The sequence below is a fragment of the Acanthaster planci genome, linkage group LG07 (assembly GCF_054643075.1).
Source record: "Acanthaster planci isolate LZ-2023a linkage group LG07, COTS_SCS, whole genome shotgun sequence".
Taxonomy (NCBI): domain Eukaryota; kingdom Metazoa; phylum Echinodermata; class Asteroidea; order Valvatida; family Acanthasteridae; genus Acanthaster; species Acanthaster planci.
In genome coordinates this window covers 19,550,850-19,565,552 of record NC_141783.1, presented here as the reverse complement: position 1 = coordinate 19,565,552, position 14,703 = coordinate 19,550,850, and the positions used below count along the sequence as shown (strand labels likewise).

Sequence of the window (14,703 nt, the reverse complement as noted above, 5' to 3'; positions counted from 1 at the left end):
ATTGACTGCTGTGATGTTGGATGGGATGTTTTTACAACCAAGGGACTCATAGCACCCAAGGCGAAGCTGAGAGCGCTGCGTTTCCCGAGGGTGTTTGGAAATCACACCCCACAGTCACAAATCGCACGCGTCTTGCTCGAAAGAGATATCTTCACGTCCTAAAAAAGTTTAAGAACGTTATGAGTAAAGGAACTTCGAACATAGATTCAGTGCGGAATAACTTTGGCAAACATAAGTTTTCCACCAACAGTCGATCGCAACGTACATGTATATACGCATACTAGTTCGCTACAGAGTACCACTATTAAACGTACACGACCTGTGTGTGGTGTGTGATTCGATGACCCTCTTGCATTGACTCTAACACAAACCGCGGCTGCTCTGAGCCCAGCAAGCGCTGTAACAATTGTGAATGGACTGGAACTCTTGAGTCCCTAAAGAAAATACCACTAGTAGCAAGCAGCTGCATCACAAATAGAAAGAGTTCAACAGACACCCTAAGGAATGCCAGACAAATAGTGATCTTTATGGACGTGGTATTTTCACACGGAGTGGAATAGTCGCGGACCAGCTTATACAAGCCATTTTATATTGAGAATAATAGGTATTATTTCCACCTCCCACAAAAAGTGGGTCACCTTGTTATTTGGCTATAATAGCTGCCTTTGTCAGGCAAGGACGGACCCAGAACCGAATTTTCGGGCTGCCAAACTTGGCAGGTTTGTAGATAGCAGCACCCCAGTAGCGACAGCTTGATTACGTACCATAGGTTTACTTAAACTTCATTTATTTATGCACACTGACATTGACGCAAACGACAAAACTTGTGCAGACAGTTGAAATTATTTGACTAATTTTTCTTGCCAGCGTAACTTTAGCTAGTGTTTGTTCTCATAGTTTGAACTCAGTGGTCCTCCCAAGACGATCCCTCGAATCAGTAGTCTACCAATCCAAGGGCAAATCGCCCAGTTAACTATCAATATTAACCTTACCAATTGCAGCCCCTGATAGTGTTTAAAAAAACAGTCATCAGTCATTCTGACACGAAACCATTCGGGGGGCTGCTGTGCCTTGCCTTGCCCCATTAATATGTCAAGCTGGAGAAAAATCTGCTTAACAACACAATAAGAAATAGGCAACTATTGTATTCCAAGGCCAGCCAATTCTTTCAAAGCTTAGAGTTATTTTTTGAATTCCCTTTTGCCTCTACGCGTATTGTGTGGGCCTGTGTACAATAAAAGCTATTCTTATGCTAATCCATCTCAGTCTGGATTCCTTTGCAGTCGAAGTCCGTGAAGGTTCACAGATTTTTCTTAAAAAGGACACGTACAACTTATGTGACGGGTTGAGTTGCAGGTGAAACTTAGCTGTTGGTTTTGTCCAACGTTGCCCTACCCTTAATTCAGGGGTTGTCTGCGCTACAGCACCGATACAAAATGGAGGTGAACGGTGGGCCTGCTCCCGCCAAGCAAGGCGCGGACGATGACCAGACGATCCCGTTGCAGAAATACAGGACAACTCTGTACATGAATTCTGACCAGGGGCCAGAAAAGCTTCAGACCACAGGGCCGGTTCGTACACTGTGTCTGTGTTTGGGTTGAGGGGATATTAAACTAGACATGCTAGCTGCCATGTAGTCGGGCACTAAGTTAATTCATGCGGAAGAATTACCAGTATGTTTCGAAGCTTGCATTCATGCTTACTACTCGGGTTATAATAGCTATCAATCATCGAGCGAAATCGATTTTTCCAAATCATGCACACGAGGATAAAACACCTTGGCTCCAGTTGGGATCAAACGGGTGACTTCATGCATCCAATATAGATCCATTTTGATTACTGACATTTGAATTTGGATTCATCGATTCGCATTCACCAAACCGTCTAAATGGTGTAAAACTGGGCCATAGTAGTAAAAACAAATGGTGTGACTTCATAATAAAGATTAGGACCATATACTTGGACTAACGCCAGATCTTCTATATCTTCTACACAAGACTTGGGGTGAACGTGTTTAATTCTACTTCTTTCCTGAAAGAAGCAATAACCCTTTTTTTTAAACAACAGTTAGACCCCTTGTTTAAGCTTATATCCTTGCCAAATCACACGCACTTTGTCATGGTCTTAATGCATAAACACAATAAAATGTTAGGTGCACTTTTCCAAAAGAATTATGTAATAAAGGCAATTCGAGATTTCACATAGTATTTACAGAATATGTACAAAAATTTATTCCAGAATTATATGAATTTACCATGGCCAATCAGCTGTTCGATACAAATCCTCTTTCCCTCACACGCACAATGGGAACGAGAAAGTTGCAATATCTACAATTATCAATCAATTTCTCAACCCCCCATTACAGGTTAGTTCCGATTCTGATCACTCAAGACACATCAGGTTTCAAATTAATCCATAGAATTCAGCTTTCAATATCTCAACGGAGTTTCTATAAACTAATATAGACAAAGCCTGTCAATTTTAAAGTGTGCTTTTTAGAGTGCTAGAAGTTCATTTATTTATTTGATTGGATACTCAGGAAAAAGGAACAACAAAATCGCAAAAAAGTAAGTTATTGATAAAAATGCAAAGCGAAAACACAATCTAGATGCTGATTGCTATCGCACGTAACATCGCGTTTAAGTTGGACAAATAACGATCGAATAAATTTTAAACTCGGGCTGGGTCCAAAGTTATGACCGCGAGGGGACAAACATTTCACTCATGGAGGCTACTGGCTAGTGGGAGGAGCTACTTCCCATCGGAGATGTATGTTGATCGAAGTCACAGCCTGTAACTTTGACAGGGCCGGGTAGCACTTTCTTGTTATTCTCAATGTCACACATTCAGAATTGACAATACTAGTACTGTTTGAACAGACTTATGTAGAAGCACAAAGTTAGGCAACAGTGTACAGCCTACATGAGTCATGCACTTATGCACAGACCGTAGTATTATTGTTCTGAACAATACGGGCGTTTCACAAGTGCACCTCCAAGTCGTCGGCCAAACACAATGCGCAAAATCTGTTGACCCAATGCGCATTTGGAAAGAGTCGACAAATTTCGCGCGTTGTGATTGGCCAATGCGTTTCAACCTCTTGGTGACGCGCTATTTTATATCGCACGTATTGTTGTATGAGAACTTAAATAATCTAACCTGAACATCAGTTATGAACAAGTTACCATAACCGTAACCATACAACTTTGGTGTTTTTCATTAAATGTTTGGGTTTTAGGGCTTGGCATCATTCACTGACGTGTGCTAATGCAAAGTAAACATAAACTTTTTTAACAGGAATGAAAGTAACCGGCAGATTAAAGGTATGAGGCACTTTAACACAAAGTCCAGGTCCCCAACTGACTTTTGTTGAAACCTCCTTCGGCATTCATGTCGGCGTGAAACCAGACATCTTTGGCACTTGTAGTGAATCCAGGGGTGCAGGAATGAGGCAATTCAAGCGTGTGAGCTCCTGCAGTGCCATTCACGGAGCTCTGACTCTGAAGGTCTCCGCCGACCAAGTTTAGAGTTTTCTCGCTGTCCCGTTGGCAGTTCACGCTTTGCACTGTTTTCGCTTCACTTCACTCACCCATACTCTGGTGCGGTATGACACCGCAGTTTCATGGGGCCTGGGGAATTTTGACGCTGACTGCGCTGAGTATTAAACGATACCGACAGTTTCGATTTCTTAGAAATCAACACAAAAGACAGCACACTCCTTTCGTTTCAGAAGTTTAAGACGGCACTGTATACCAAGACAGACACGGAAGATATGGTGGAACTTAATTTAAATGATGACAGTGACGCAGATGATAGCAGGAAGGTACGGGAACAAGATGTGGTTGATTATTCTCTTGAACTCCAACTGCTATTAGTTAAAGGACGTTTCAGTTAAGTTAAGATGAATACAAGGATTGCGTGTTGTTATCGACAGGCCTTGGATGGGGTCTCTCTTTTACTCATGTGAATTCCAAAACATTCGGGCCCTAACATTTCTTTAACACAAAAGCCACTATAGTGCCACGAACAGTATACATTTTCAAGAAGTGAAGTCCTTATTTACGAGCTGAATTTTTTCTTGTTCGATTCTACAGGATCTCATTCAATGAGCATTGTTCCTGTTTTTTGAAAAATCGTTTTCACAAAGTATATTTTCAAGTTTGTCTTCTGGCCTCTTTTCCATTAGCTTCGTTTTTATCCAGATACACAGCCGAGTCTGATTTACACGTTTGAACAGTCATGCTCCAAGAACTAATTCGTTTTTAATTAAATTTATTTTGAAATAACCATAACTTCTTTGTTGTCAGACCAACATCACCTGCATCGTATGCTTCGATGGCTTAGACCCCTTCGCCGATTATCTCATTATAAAGACATAAAAACGAAAGTGGCAAAAGTACCAGTATTTCTTATAAAAGCACAGTTTGAAATTTGCTTTAAATAATTTTCAACTCTTTAAAAATTTCTTTTAAAAATGGCACAAATGGGTTCTCGTATTGAAGCACAAAGTGCGTGACCTTGTTGAGTGCACTAAGCGCCCATTCACCGAGGGTCTAAAACTCAACAAGTCTGCATCAATTTGCAAGGGGCCGGAAAGCTGTTGGTTAACTCTGCGAAGTCAGCAACCTTGCAGAGTGTGTGGCGCCTTTCAAAACCAAAGAATCTCTATAGCTTTGAATACACTCGTTTACATATGGCTCTTTGATTAGCCTCTGTTGTGACATAACTGAGACTGGAAGGGGTTGAATTAGACTGGCTGATTTGGCTGTAAGAAGGCCTAGGTAAACCAGCTCATTTGGGATTGAGCAAGGTCATATTCCATGGAAACCTTGAAATGTCTTTAGAACCAACACTAAGGGGGGGGGGTATCCTCATACAGACTGGAATATTTCCTCCCGCAAGCTAATTTCTCTTTCCCTAACCAGCTAGGTAATATCTGAGCTCAGTTTATACATACCTGGGAAGAAAAGAACCGGCGAAAAACCACTTGTGGTTCGAAGAAAATGATATTCTGCTTAATCCCTGTCTGCGTGGGCCTAACGGTATGAAAAGACTGGACTTAGGTTGCAACTATTATCAGAAACGACACACAGCCTAAAATCGCTAATCACCTAAATTATATTTTGCAAATTGTGCAAATGTGTTTTATCTTTACTGTATAGTAATTTTAAAAACACTTGTTTTGTTTTTTTTTTACTGATCGTAGCCCTGTTGAAGGGCAGGGAGCCCATGTAATCATGGGAGAAGGGGAGGTGCTTAGAAATATTTTTTGAAAAAATTTAAAATAAAATGGAAAAACAGACTGAAAATCACCAATTTGCTCGAAAAACCTCAAAATCGACCCTTTGTATCGTTAATGGTTTATCAGTTTGTTAATAGTTTATCAGTTGGCAGCTGACGAGTTGTTTGCTTCCTGGAATTCCCCCCGGAAATAGATGTCTTGTCCATGCGCCCCAGAAAAACCCTTGTGATGCCTATTAGCCTAATAATCGAAAACTTGAAATCATGTGCTAAAAGGAAAGAACAAATAGGGAATTGTATAGTAGAATCCACACATCGCATTGTCTTTTGATTCATGGCTCTCATTCTTTCCTGGATAAAGGAAGATCGAGCTCGACCAAAGACACCGACAGGGCATTTAACCTAATGTGGTTTTTCATTTCTTTCCTTCCAGCGTCACGAAGGTCTCAATTTCCAGCAGACAATATTTCTCATTGCTGGCTACTGCCCAGGTTTTGCAGCAACGATTATGATGGTAGCCATCGTCAACACAGGTGAGTGAATTCAAACTTTTGGGGTGTGATAGTCTGAAAAAGAATTTTATTTTATAAACCTTAACAGTCCAAAATCCTCCGATTTCAATATGATTTTACATACACCCAAGGGGATTAATATACTTTTCCAGTCTTGGCTAAATTATGGAATTTCTAATGAAAACTTGGTTTGCAACAAGTATAACGAGTTTTATTACATTAAAAAACTGTCATTAGAATAAAATTTGAATTTGAATAAAATCTGGTACACTGAGTTCTTTAAATTCATATGATCGTAACAATTTGTATTTTCCATACTAAACACACCATTGCTATACCTCTTTATTCGGGGCAAGCTTTTCCTAAGTTGCATAAGAGACACCTTGCCCCAATACACTGTTTTCAATGGATAAGAAGGGCACAATGGAACCATTTCAGGGCTCTATCAGCTTGCCCCAAATCACTTGGTATAGAAACACTATTTTTAGTCTGGGGAATTTAAATGGCTATGTTAAATTAATGTGCAGTGAATTAACTCATTGTACCAGATTTTATTCACATTTAACTCGCAAAAGGCTTATTTCACAGATTTTTATTTTCAAATTTGCCCAGTTGAATCTATTATGTGCACTCTGATTTTGTCACACAATTTCAACTGTTCAAGCGATTTCAAACCACGAGAACACATTTTCGGGGAAGGGTGTTCTACTGTGTCTCGCTGACATCAAGCCTTGTTACCCAGAAAACGAATTCGTCTTTTGTCACCAAATTTCATCGCTTGTTTGTTAAATGTTGTCACAATTCATTGTGACATGTAGGAGGGTCAGTGGTTGTTGATAAATTGCACCGTATCTTTTTGCTGTTGTCCTTGCGATTCAGAAATGAACACTTTTTTTTCATTATTTTTCTTAAAAACGTGCTACACTCATAAGCAACTCTAGAGGAAACAACGGTCATTGCATTGATTTTTATATACATATCCATTATCGTCAATATAAATTATCCATTATCACCTTTATTTTTAATGAATGAGCAAATCGTTCCTCAGGATACAAGAAAGAGTGCCTGCAAAACGAATTGACATTGAGAAAAGTTTCAAAGTAATTCATAAAGAACGAATCCAATTTCTGTATACATTGTCATTCAGTAACAGCTTAGACAAATTTCACTTTTCTCGACACTGAGTTCAAATGTGACGACAGAGCGTTGAAATATTATGGTAAATCATGCAAACAGTTTATCCACAAGCAGATGGAATTCTGTGACGAATTTAGACTTCAGAATTCCTGATTTAGATAGAACATTGTTTTTTAAATTAGTTGGGAAAACCTATATATACACGTCTCTTTCTACGAAGGAAATTATAACATTTCTTTCTCTTGACGAAATTAGATGTTAGGGTAAGCACCCAAAAGTCTGTACCGGGGAAATTAAAAAAAAAAACTAACCTTTTCTTCAATTATCTTTTTAGGGTGGGTAGGCTTTCTGGTTTTTGCCGCCCTCATATTTCTCTTGGCCTATGCCGCCATACTGCTTGGAAGCTGTTGGAACATGGTGCGAGTGGCGTGGTTTGAAGACCTCAACCCTTATGGCGCCATAGCCTACGAGGCCTGCGGAACCTGGGCCAGGTGAACTTTTTTATACCAGCTGAGGGGGCAGTGATATCATTGGTAATATTTGTGTCGAAAACAGCAAGGAAAATATACCATAATGTGCTTTAGATGTGTGCTCATTGTAGTCGTTTTAAAAAGGTGCTCGATAATAATGTCACTGTTTAAAAAACGATATTTTGAGCAATGTTGCCTATTGAAAGCAATTAATACTCGAGCCCCTTTGTCAATGAGTTGTGTTGATTTAATATGATTGTCTTGTTGATCTCATCGGTTGTCTTGTGCTGTCTAGACTGTGCTCTCTGGCGAATGTGCCGCTAAACTGTGTTGCTAATTTGCCAATGTGGCCCACTGCGAATGTATTATCTAATGTAGTGAAGCGATTATTTAAAACAATGCTGCAGGATCAATGTACATGTAAAAGTTCTTCCCTCATGTTTGAATGTACATGTACATGCTATTTGGAAACACGAGACAGCTTAAACACTGAAATACACTGAAATACCTCAATTGAAAAATATTCGTTTTCAAGCACGCTGCTTAATCTAACATCCAGGCACACGGTGAACGTTTTGGTTGACCTGGCGAGTTTTGGTGGTGGAACGGTCATGCTTCTGGCAACCTCGGAACTGATACTCGTGGTCATTGGTCCTCAGCTGTACGGCACCTATTGCTACTGGCCTCTCATCATAGGAGCCATAATGTGCCCAGCGATATGGGTAGGGATGCCCAAACATTTCTGGTACGTAAATCCTCCTCATCTTCATTGAATTTGAAGCATTCACGCGAAAGATATTGCTCATGTGAAAATACAGATAGACGTTGTCTTTTCAGCATCAAATAAATCATAGGCAACGTTTTACAACCAAGTCTAGTTAATTAAAAAGTGCCGAAGCTCTAAAAATTCTCAAGAAGTGAAGCCAACCAAGCAACCCTCAAGTAAAAGACAAAGTCAAAAAAAAATGGAAAACTAAGACATCCGAAGTAGGCTAGTTGAGGGGGAGAGCATGGATAAACCCCAAAGAACCTAAGTGAAACTGGCGAATCTTCAACGGTTCACTGACAGGACCTCATTGATATAGAAACCGAAGACGGGTTTACCTTCTATTCAAGTAAGATTAGTTTGCTACGCTAGATCTGGATCCACAATTTATTTAACCAGAAGGAAAGCAAACCAAACCAATCCACTCACCACACATTTGATTTAATAAAGCAAAAAGCCTTTCATTAGCTTAGTAGACGTGTGTCTACTCTTGGTATGCCACAGTCGCATATTTTCGTCCACAAGTGATTGGTAGTATATGGTCAGCAGCCGGTACGTAGGCAAAGACAATCTACTGAGCGTAAAAAATATGCAGCTATCAAAAAATCTAAATAATGCATACCATACTACTGAATACTTCTTGAAAACTTGACCTTATTTATGTGTTGTGTATTATTTCTACCAACCAAAATTCTGCCAACCATGATTGCCAAAGAGGGCGCTTGTAACGTAGCGACGGTATATTGGCATTTCGTTTGCTTAGAGCATTTACCGTCATTATGGTGGGCCAAAGACTGCAGAGAGTTTACTCTTGTGTGGCAACTACCCTTACTTTAAAACGCATAATTTAATTCATCAGTATATAAACAGGCAGGACCTTTTGAAAGTATTTGGACAGAAGTATTCAGTCCTTATTGCTTTCCTATTTGCGTAGCTTTTTGGTAATTTCTAAATTATTCTCTTGTTTTGTACTCATCAGTCAGCCATGTTCCACCAATCACGGTCGAAAAATTGAGCTTGTGACGTATGGCCTGCTTGTTTCACCTGGATTGCGATCAGTGATCCGTCGTTGGCTCGCTGACACCAGAAGTTATGGATGCAGCGAACCAGCGTTGGGATCAGTAATCGAGATCCAGATTCGTGCGAAACAACCAGGCCGATGACAAGAGAAGGGCCTCTTTCCGGTTCAAATGTTCGCATTTTTTCACATGCTTCAGGTTACTCGGGGCGCTAAGCATCGTCACCACTTTGCTAGCCTTACTCCTCATCTTCATCGACGCAGCGATCTACCTGCACGGGAATGGACGGGCCCTTGCCGAGTTCCAGCCACCCATTGAGTCCTGGGCTTTTGGCAAGCTCATCGGCGCTACCATTTTCCTGCTGGGTGGGCACTTTGTCTATCCTGAGATTCAGCGGGCCATGAAGGAGCCGGGGAATTTCGATCGGAGTGCCCTCACGACTTTTCTACGTGAGTGAAAATAACACTGTTTCAGCAGGTATCTTCCTCAAAACTTTCGAAGTATTGAAACGGTTTCAGCCCCAAACTTCTCCAGCTGTACTCTAAAATTCGATGAAAAAAATTCTGAGAATTAAAAAAAAAAATGGACCGCATACACCACCAAGAATAATAGTCGGTTTAACAATGATATAAATCCTTTTGGGATGCAGCGCTGTACTCAATATTTATATTGCATCCAGACTGATAATAACTTGTAAGAAAGAAAGTGTAAAAGACATATATTGATGACTTTAAATCCCTGAACAGTCTCTAATGAAACCTTTGTATATGGGGCAATGGAAAATCCAAAGATGTCTTCAGAAGTGTTCAAAAATCCTTTTTGAGATAATAATACGGTAGTGAGGATTGAATACTGATCTTGTAGTCGAAACTGCTCACAAGGTTCAATGAAGTTGCCTGAAACATATTAGGCGAGTGGATACCATGATTGTTTTCGTTTTGTCAAAATACTAGTTCGAAACTTTCTACACCAGCATTGAAGTTTATAGGAGGAACGATCTTATATTTCTTCAACCGTAAAGACCAGATAACAATTGGTCACATCCGTCCTTTGCCCAACAGTGATTGTCGTCTTTCTCTTTCCGACCTTGCTGGTTGTCTTCGTCACCTATGGGGACATAATTGCCCCGAATGATATCGACCTGGAAGCCGGCCTCTTGTCGGTTCTCCCCCGGGGCGCCTTGGTGGTGATTCCTGGCCTACTCTTGCTGATCAGCAGCGCCTCCGTCATGCTAATCATCATCAACCCACTCTTCAGTCATCTTGAGGAGGTTCTGAACATTCAGGAAGGTATAGTGTGTAATGCTAAAACAATGGATAGTTCAGGATGGGTGCCGTGCCCACCCCATTTGTGCTTATTCAATTAAAAAAATCTTAATAAAATCCTGACGCTTCTATCAGACTACAGAATTCAATAGTTAAGTTCTTTAATGAGAGTGTGCCAGTTTCTGGGGAACTGTGAGTAAATCTTTTCTCTATGCAAAATGTTTGACGGAAGCACATACACTTGCTGTAACTAATGACTGTGAAAAAAATCAATGCCTTACTCAGGGATGGAGAAGCACTAAAGTTTAAACCAAAAAACCTCGGACGTCATAACAGGCTTCTCTCCTAAATTTCGCCAGTGTCGGAACTGAACTACTGAATCATGTTTCAAATTCATCAAAATTCATCAAGCTATTAAGTTGGCTTTGCAAGAGTTAGACAGAGTTCTCAGCTGGTAGTGCACCACAGTGGATTTTATAAACCAAGCAGGTGGCATTAATGCCCATTTCTCGCCCCGACCTCCAACCTTGGGTGACACTGATGTGACCCAGTTGCATGCAGCAGACATCTGTATAGTGGATGAACTTCACAAGACATATTGCATGTCAAGCTCGAGTCTGGTCAATTTTTTTTTACATATCATAGGAAAAGCCTGTGATGTCAGTAAGACTGGACAACTTTTAATGGACTGGATTAAAGTATGTTGGCTCAGCCCACCGTGTAATTTTTCCTGCAGATTTAAACCTCAGAGGTTTGGATCTGCATAAGAGCTAGCTGGCGCACCTCGAAGGTTCAGCCGAAACAGGCAACCAACAAACAAAGACAATTACTAAACCATATAGTTTACTCCCCTTCCGACTTTTTCTAGGTATTAATTGGAAGCGCATCCTCCTTCGTACTTCTGTCATCATCTTGATCGTCTTCCTGGCGGAAACGGTGAACGAGTTCGCCTTGCTCGTCACCGTGGTTGGAGGCGTCGTGTTCCCTTTGCTGACCTTCCTGGCTCCCGCTGTGTCTTACCTGCGACTGCGATCCATGCATATGCCTGACAGCTTCTCAGAGCGCCCGTAAGATATTTTTCCTCGACTCGTAAAGGGTCTACGCAGTGCGATTGTTTTACTTGACCTTACCCTTTTTTCACCTTATTTTCAATTTTCGTTTGGCTGTTTTAAAAGGCTTTTTTGTTGTCGTTGTGGTTTAATACTTAAGTAAATTTCCAAAGGCATGAACAAAACTGCGGTAATGATCCATTTATGTCGAAGCTGGCGTTAAGCCAACTAGCAACCATTCTCAAAAATGTTTTTCTGAGAGCATAAGAAGCGGACATAGCAGCAAGGTGGACAATTTCAACAGTTTAAGAATATAACGTTTTTCAACACAACCTCAAAAGAATGCCAGAGTGCCTTCATACATTGAAAAGGCGCATAATGTTTCACAAAACGTGTGTCCAAGAAATTGTCATCGCTCTGTCCTTTCAAACCTCGAAAGTGAAAACAGCCACCTACACGGAACTCAGTCTATCGCACAGTATTTTACAACCTAGTTGACATCTTAAACATCATGAAAGGCTATCTATTTAACCGGCTGCACGTATCGTGGAGTTTGTGTCGCCTTCCTGTATGCATTCTACTTCTGAAGGTTGAGAGGAACTATTCTGTGTATGATCCAAGATTTTCAGTTTGGGGAACGAGAAGAGGAGTTGAATGAAATTCCAGAGTGTTCAACTATGGTGAATGTAAAACAATCTACACAGGCGGTTTGTTAAGATTCGTCAGTAAGGATGGAAAGGGACAACAGAATTATCATGCCAATCAAGTTTCATTTTTATGGGGAAAAACTAATCTGAACATACTATTTTATAAAAGTGAAATTGCATGTTAGAAGCAACCAGGAAAAGATATTGTAAAATCCAACTTCAACTTAGTTGACAAGGTTATTATAATCTTCGTACAATAATTGCGGACTTACACAGACGGGGGGTCAGTGATTAGAGTAATTCGCCTGTAAATTCTTTTCTCTTTGTAGGAAAATGCACATCTTTGAGAGTATCGTCTCATTCCTCCTCATCCTCGTTACTCCGGTAACGGTCATCGCTGTCCTGGCCATTACCATCGTAGCTCTTACCAATGACCAGACAGGCTACGTGAAGCCGTGCTATGTCCAGTACAACGCGACTAGCGTCGAATGGGCAAATGATACATTGCCGACCAACGCCACATGGGCAAATGATACATTGCCGACCAACGCCACATGGGCAAATGATACATCGCTGACCACTGTTGCCATGTGAGCAAAACCATGACGTGTTTACGAGAAGCCTGGTGTATTGTGATTAAAGTCTATTTGACAAAAAATGAGAGCAGTTTTCCAAGTAACTTTGAAGTGGCTGACAACTGAATTATAGAAATTTTTGACAAAATTGTTGAAATATTTCTCGACGCGCAGAAGTGCAGGGTAATCCGGTATTCTGCAGGTGGTACTCAATCACAACATGATATTATAAACACTTTCATATTTTTGTAGGTTTTTATGTACATGTACTAACACAATCCACAAAGTGGAAAAAGAAACGCCAACCATCCCATTCAAGAATGTGCACGTCTATAACAAAAGAATATCACGGCATGTAATACTGGTAATGTAAATGATGGTAAAGTTGTGTAGTTATCGATCTACTCTTCAGCAGGATCAGCAGTACATGTTTTTGCTGTTACAGTGGAGTGATATTTTAAATAATGATTGCCTCGATGCTTCTGCCATAATCAAGAGCAGATCAACAAACAAATAAGCAAACAAACAAGCCATAAAAATAAACAAACAAAAAACAAGTACACACACACCAATGAAAAAAAAAAGCAATACAGATCGGAAAGTAAGCCGTTTGGGAGTAAGCAATAATGGACGGTTTCTTTTTGTTAACTCTATGGTCTTTCTGAGATGGTAGGCTAAATTGTTTGGTCGATTTTCTTGACACTTTAATTAAAGGGAGGAAAGTAAATGGAAAAAATACAAACCAGTATTCCCGTCTGCTTTGTTTGACCCCTTCTTCAAGACAAGGGAGGGAGTTGCTCATTTAGGTATCCCACAAGAGTTCATTGATAATATAATATGCTTTGCCTATAATTTGTTTATTATTTTGTATCTGTACAAAAATGTTGGGTACAGTTACAAGGTGGAGGTGTAGCTTTCTTATAGTACTATATTTCCCTGTTAAAAATCGACTACAGATTCTTATCTTTAAATTATAGATTGAGGCATGAAATGTGGCAAATATACTTACTTATTTTTTTATCTGCTGTGCTATAAACGATAATAAGCACTTTGTGACATATTATTTGGTCAGTATTTGAAAAGTTTTCCTTTATTCCTTGTACGGCGCCTATTTAAAAGAGTATTTGTTTTAAATTCTTCAACTGGACAAAATTGTTAAACGTTTCTTCAAATAAATAAGTGTAAAAGACAATATTGGTCCTAGTTTAAAATCTCAAATATTAGGCTTGTCCACATTAGGATGCATAGTACAAACTTGCACACATAAATTGTTGCCAAGTTAAGCCGTGTTTATATCTTAATATCGCACGGAGTCTTAATACTTAATCCTAAAAGAACTTAATTATGTATGCAAGGTACAAAATCACTTTCTGAAGGGGCTTTGAAGATTTTCAGAGGTGAGATGTAGAATATATGCGTTGCGTGTGCGTTGCTTAAATTTAATCTGGCTACAATGAACTTCTTTAACAGCATTAGAATTGGAGTGCACTGATGTACGTTTGCTTGCATAAAAGAAAGCAAACCGTCTGTATTCTGTAATTTAGCAAGTTGTTTCCCGACATCACGAAAGGCTCACAAGAATTTGAGACACAAATAGAATTGCATGGGATCACGAAGGTCCTTTTCATGTGAAAGCAAATCTGACCCCTCGTTTTGCTCAAGGGTACATTAAACTATGAAATATTCGAAATCGCTTTGGATGCATTTGGAGCCCTTGGTGTCAGTTTCAAAGGTAATGTTCTCCTTTGGTTGGGTTCTGGGACGCCCTGCTGCTCCCCAACCTGACGTCTGTTGAGTCTCACTGTAAAAAAATTAGAAATTTATCTTATAATTCATATTATTTAGATCATTTGGTTCGGATAGAGAAGGCTTATGTTCTTTTGGTTCCCCGCAGAAATTGCAAACCAGAGGAATAACGCAAGGATTCGGTTTGTTAAAAGTTTAAAGTCTATTAGCATTTTGATTCTTGTGGTTTGAGAAATAAAAGTTTTAAATAGCTTGCACTGAAAGTAAGAGAAATTA

At 39.9% G+C, this 14,703-nt stretch overlaps 1 protein-coding gene across 2 annotated transcripts; it reads left to right on the top strand.

Moving 5' to 3' along the window:
• Positions 1-1,310: 1,310 nt before the first annotated feature.
• Positions 1,311-14,703, top strand: LOC147798692 (uncharacterized). 2 transcript variants are annotated; one of them, XM_087138714.1, is made up of 9 exons: positions 1,311-1,571; positions 3,731-3,823; positions 5,675-5,774; positions 7,225-7,381; positions 7,920-8,105; positions 9,344-9,594; positions 10,207-10,434; positions 11,279-11,477; positions 12,436-14,703. In XM_087138714.1, the coding sequence occupies exons 1-9, from the start codon at positions 1,437-1,439 to the stop codon at positions 12,698-12,700; spliced, it is 1,614 nt and encodes a 537-aa protein (XP_086994840.1). In that variant the 5' UTR covers positions 1,311-1,436; the 3' UTR covers positions 12,701-14,703. The 2 variants fall into 2 exon arrangements, with proteins under 2 accessions (XP_086994840.1, XP_086994841.1); XM_087138715.1 differs by lacking the exon at positions 3,731-3,823 and having other exon boundaries at positions 1,314-1,571.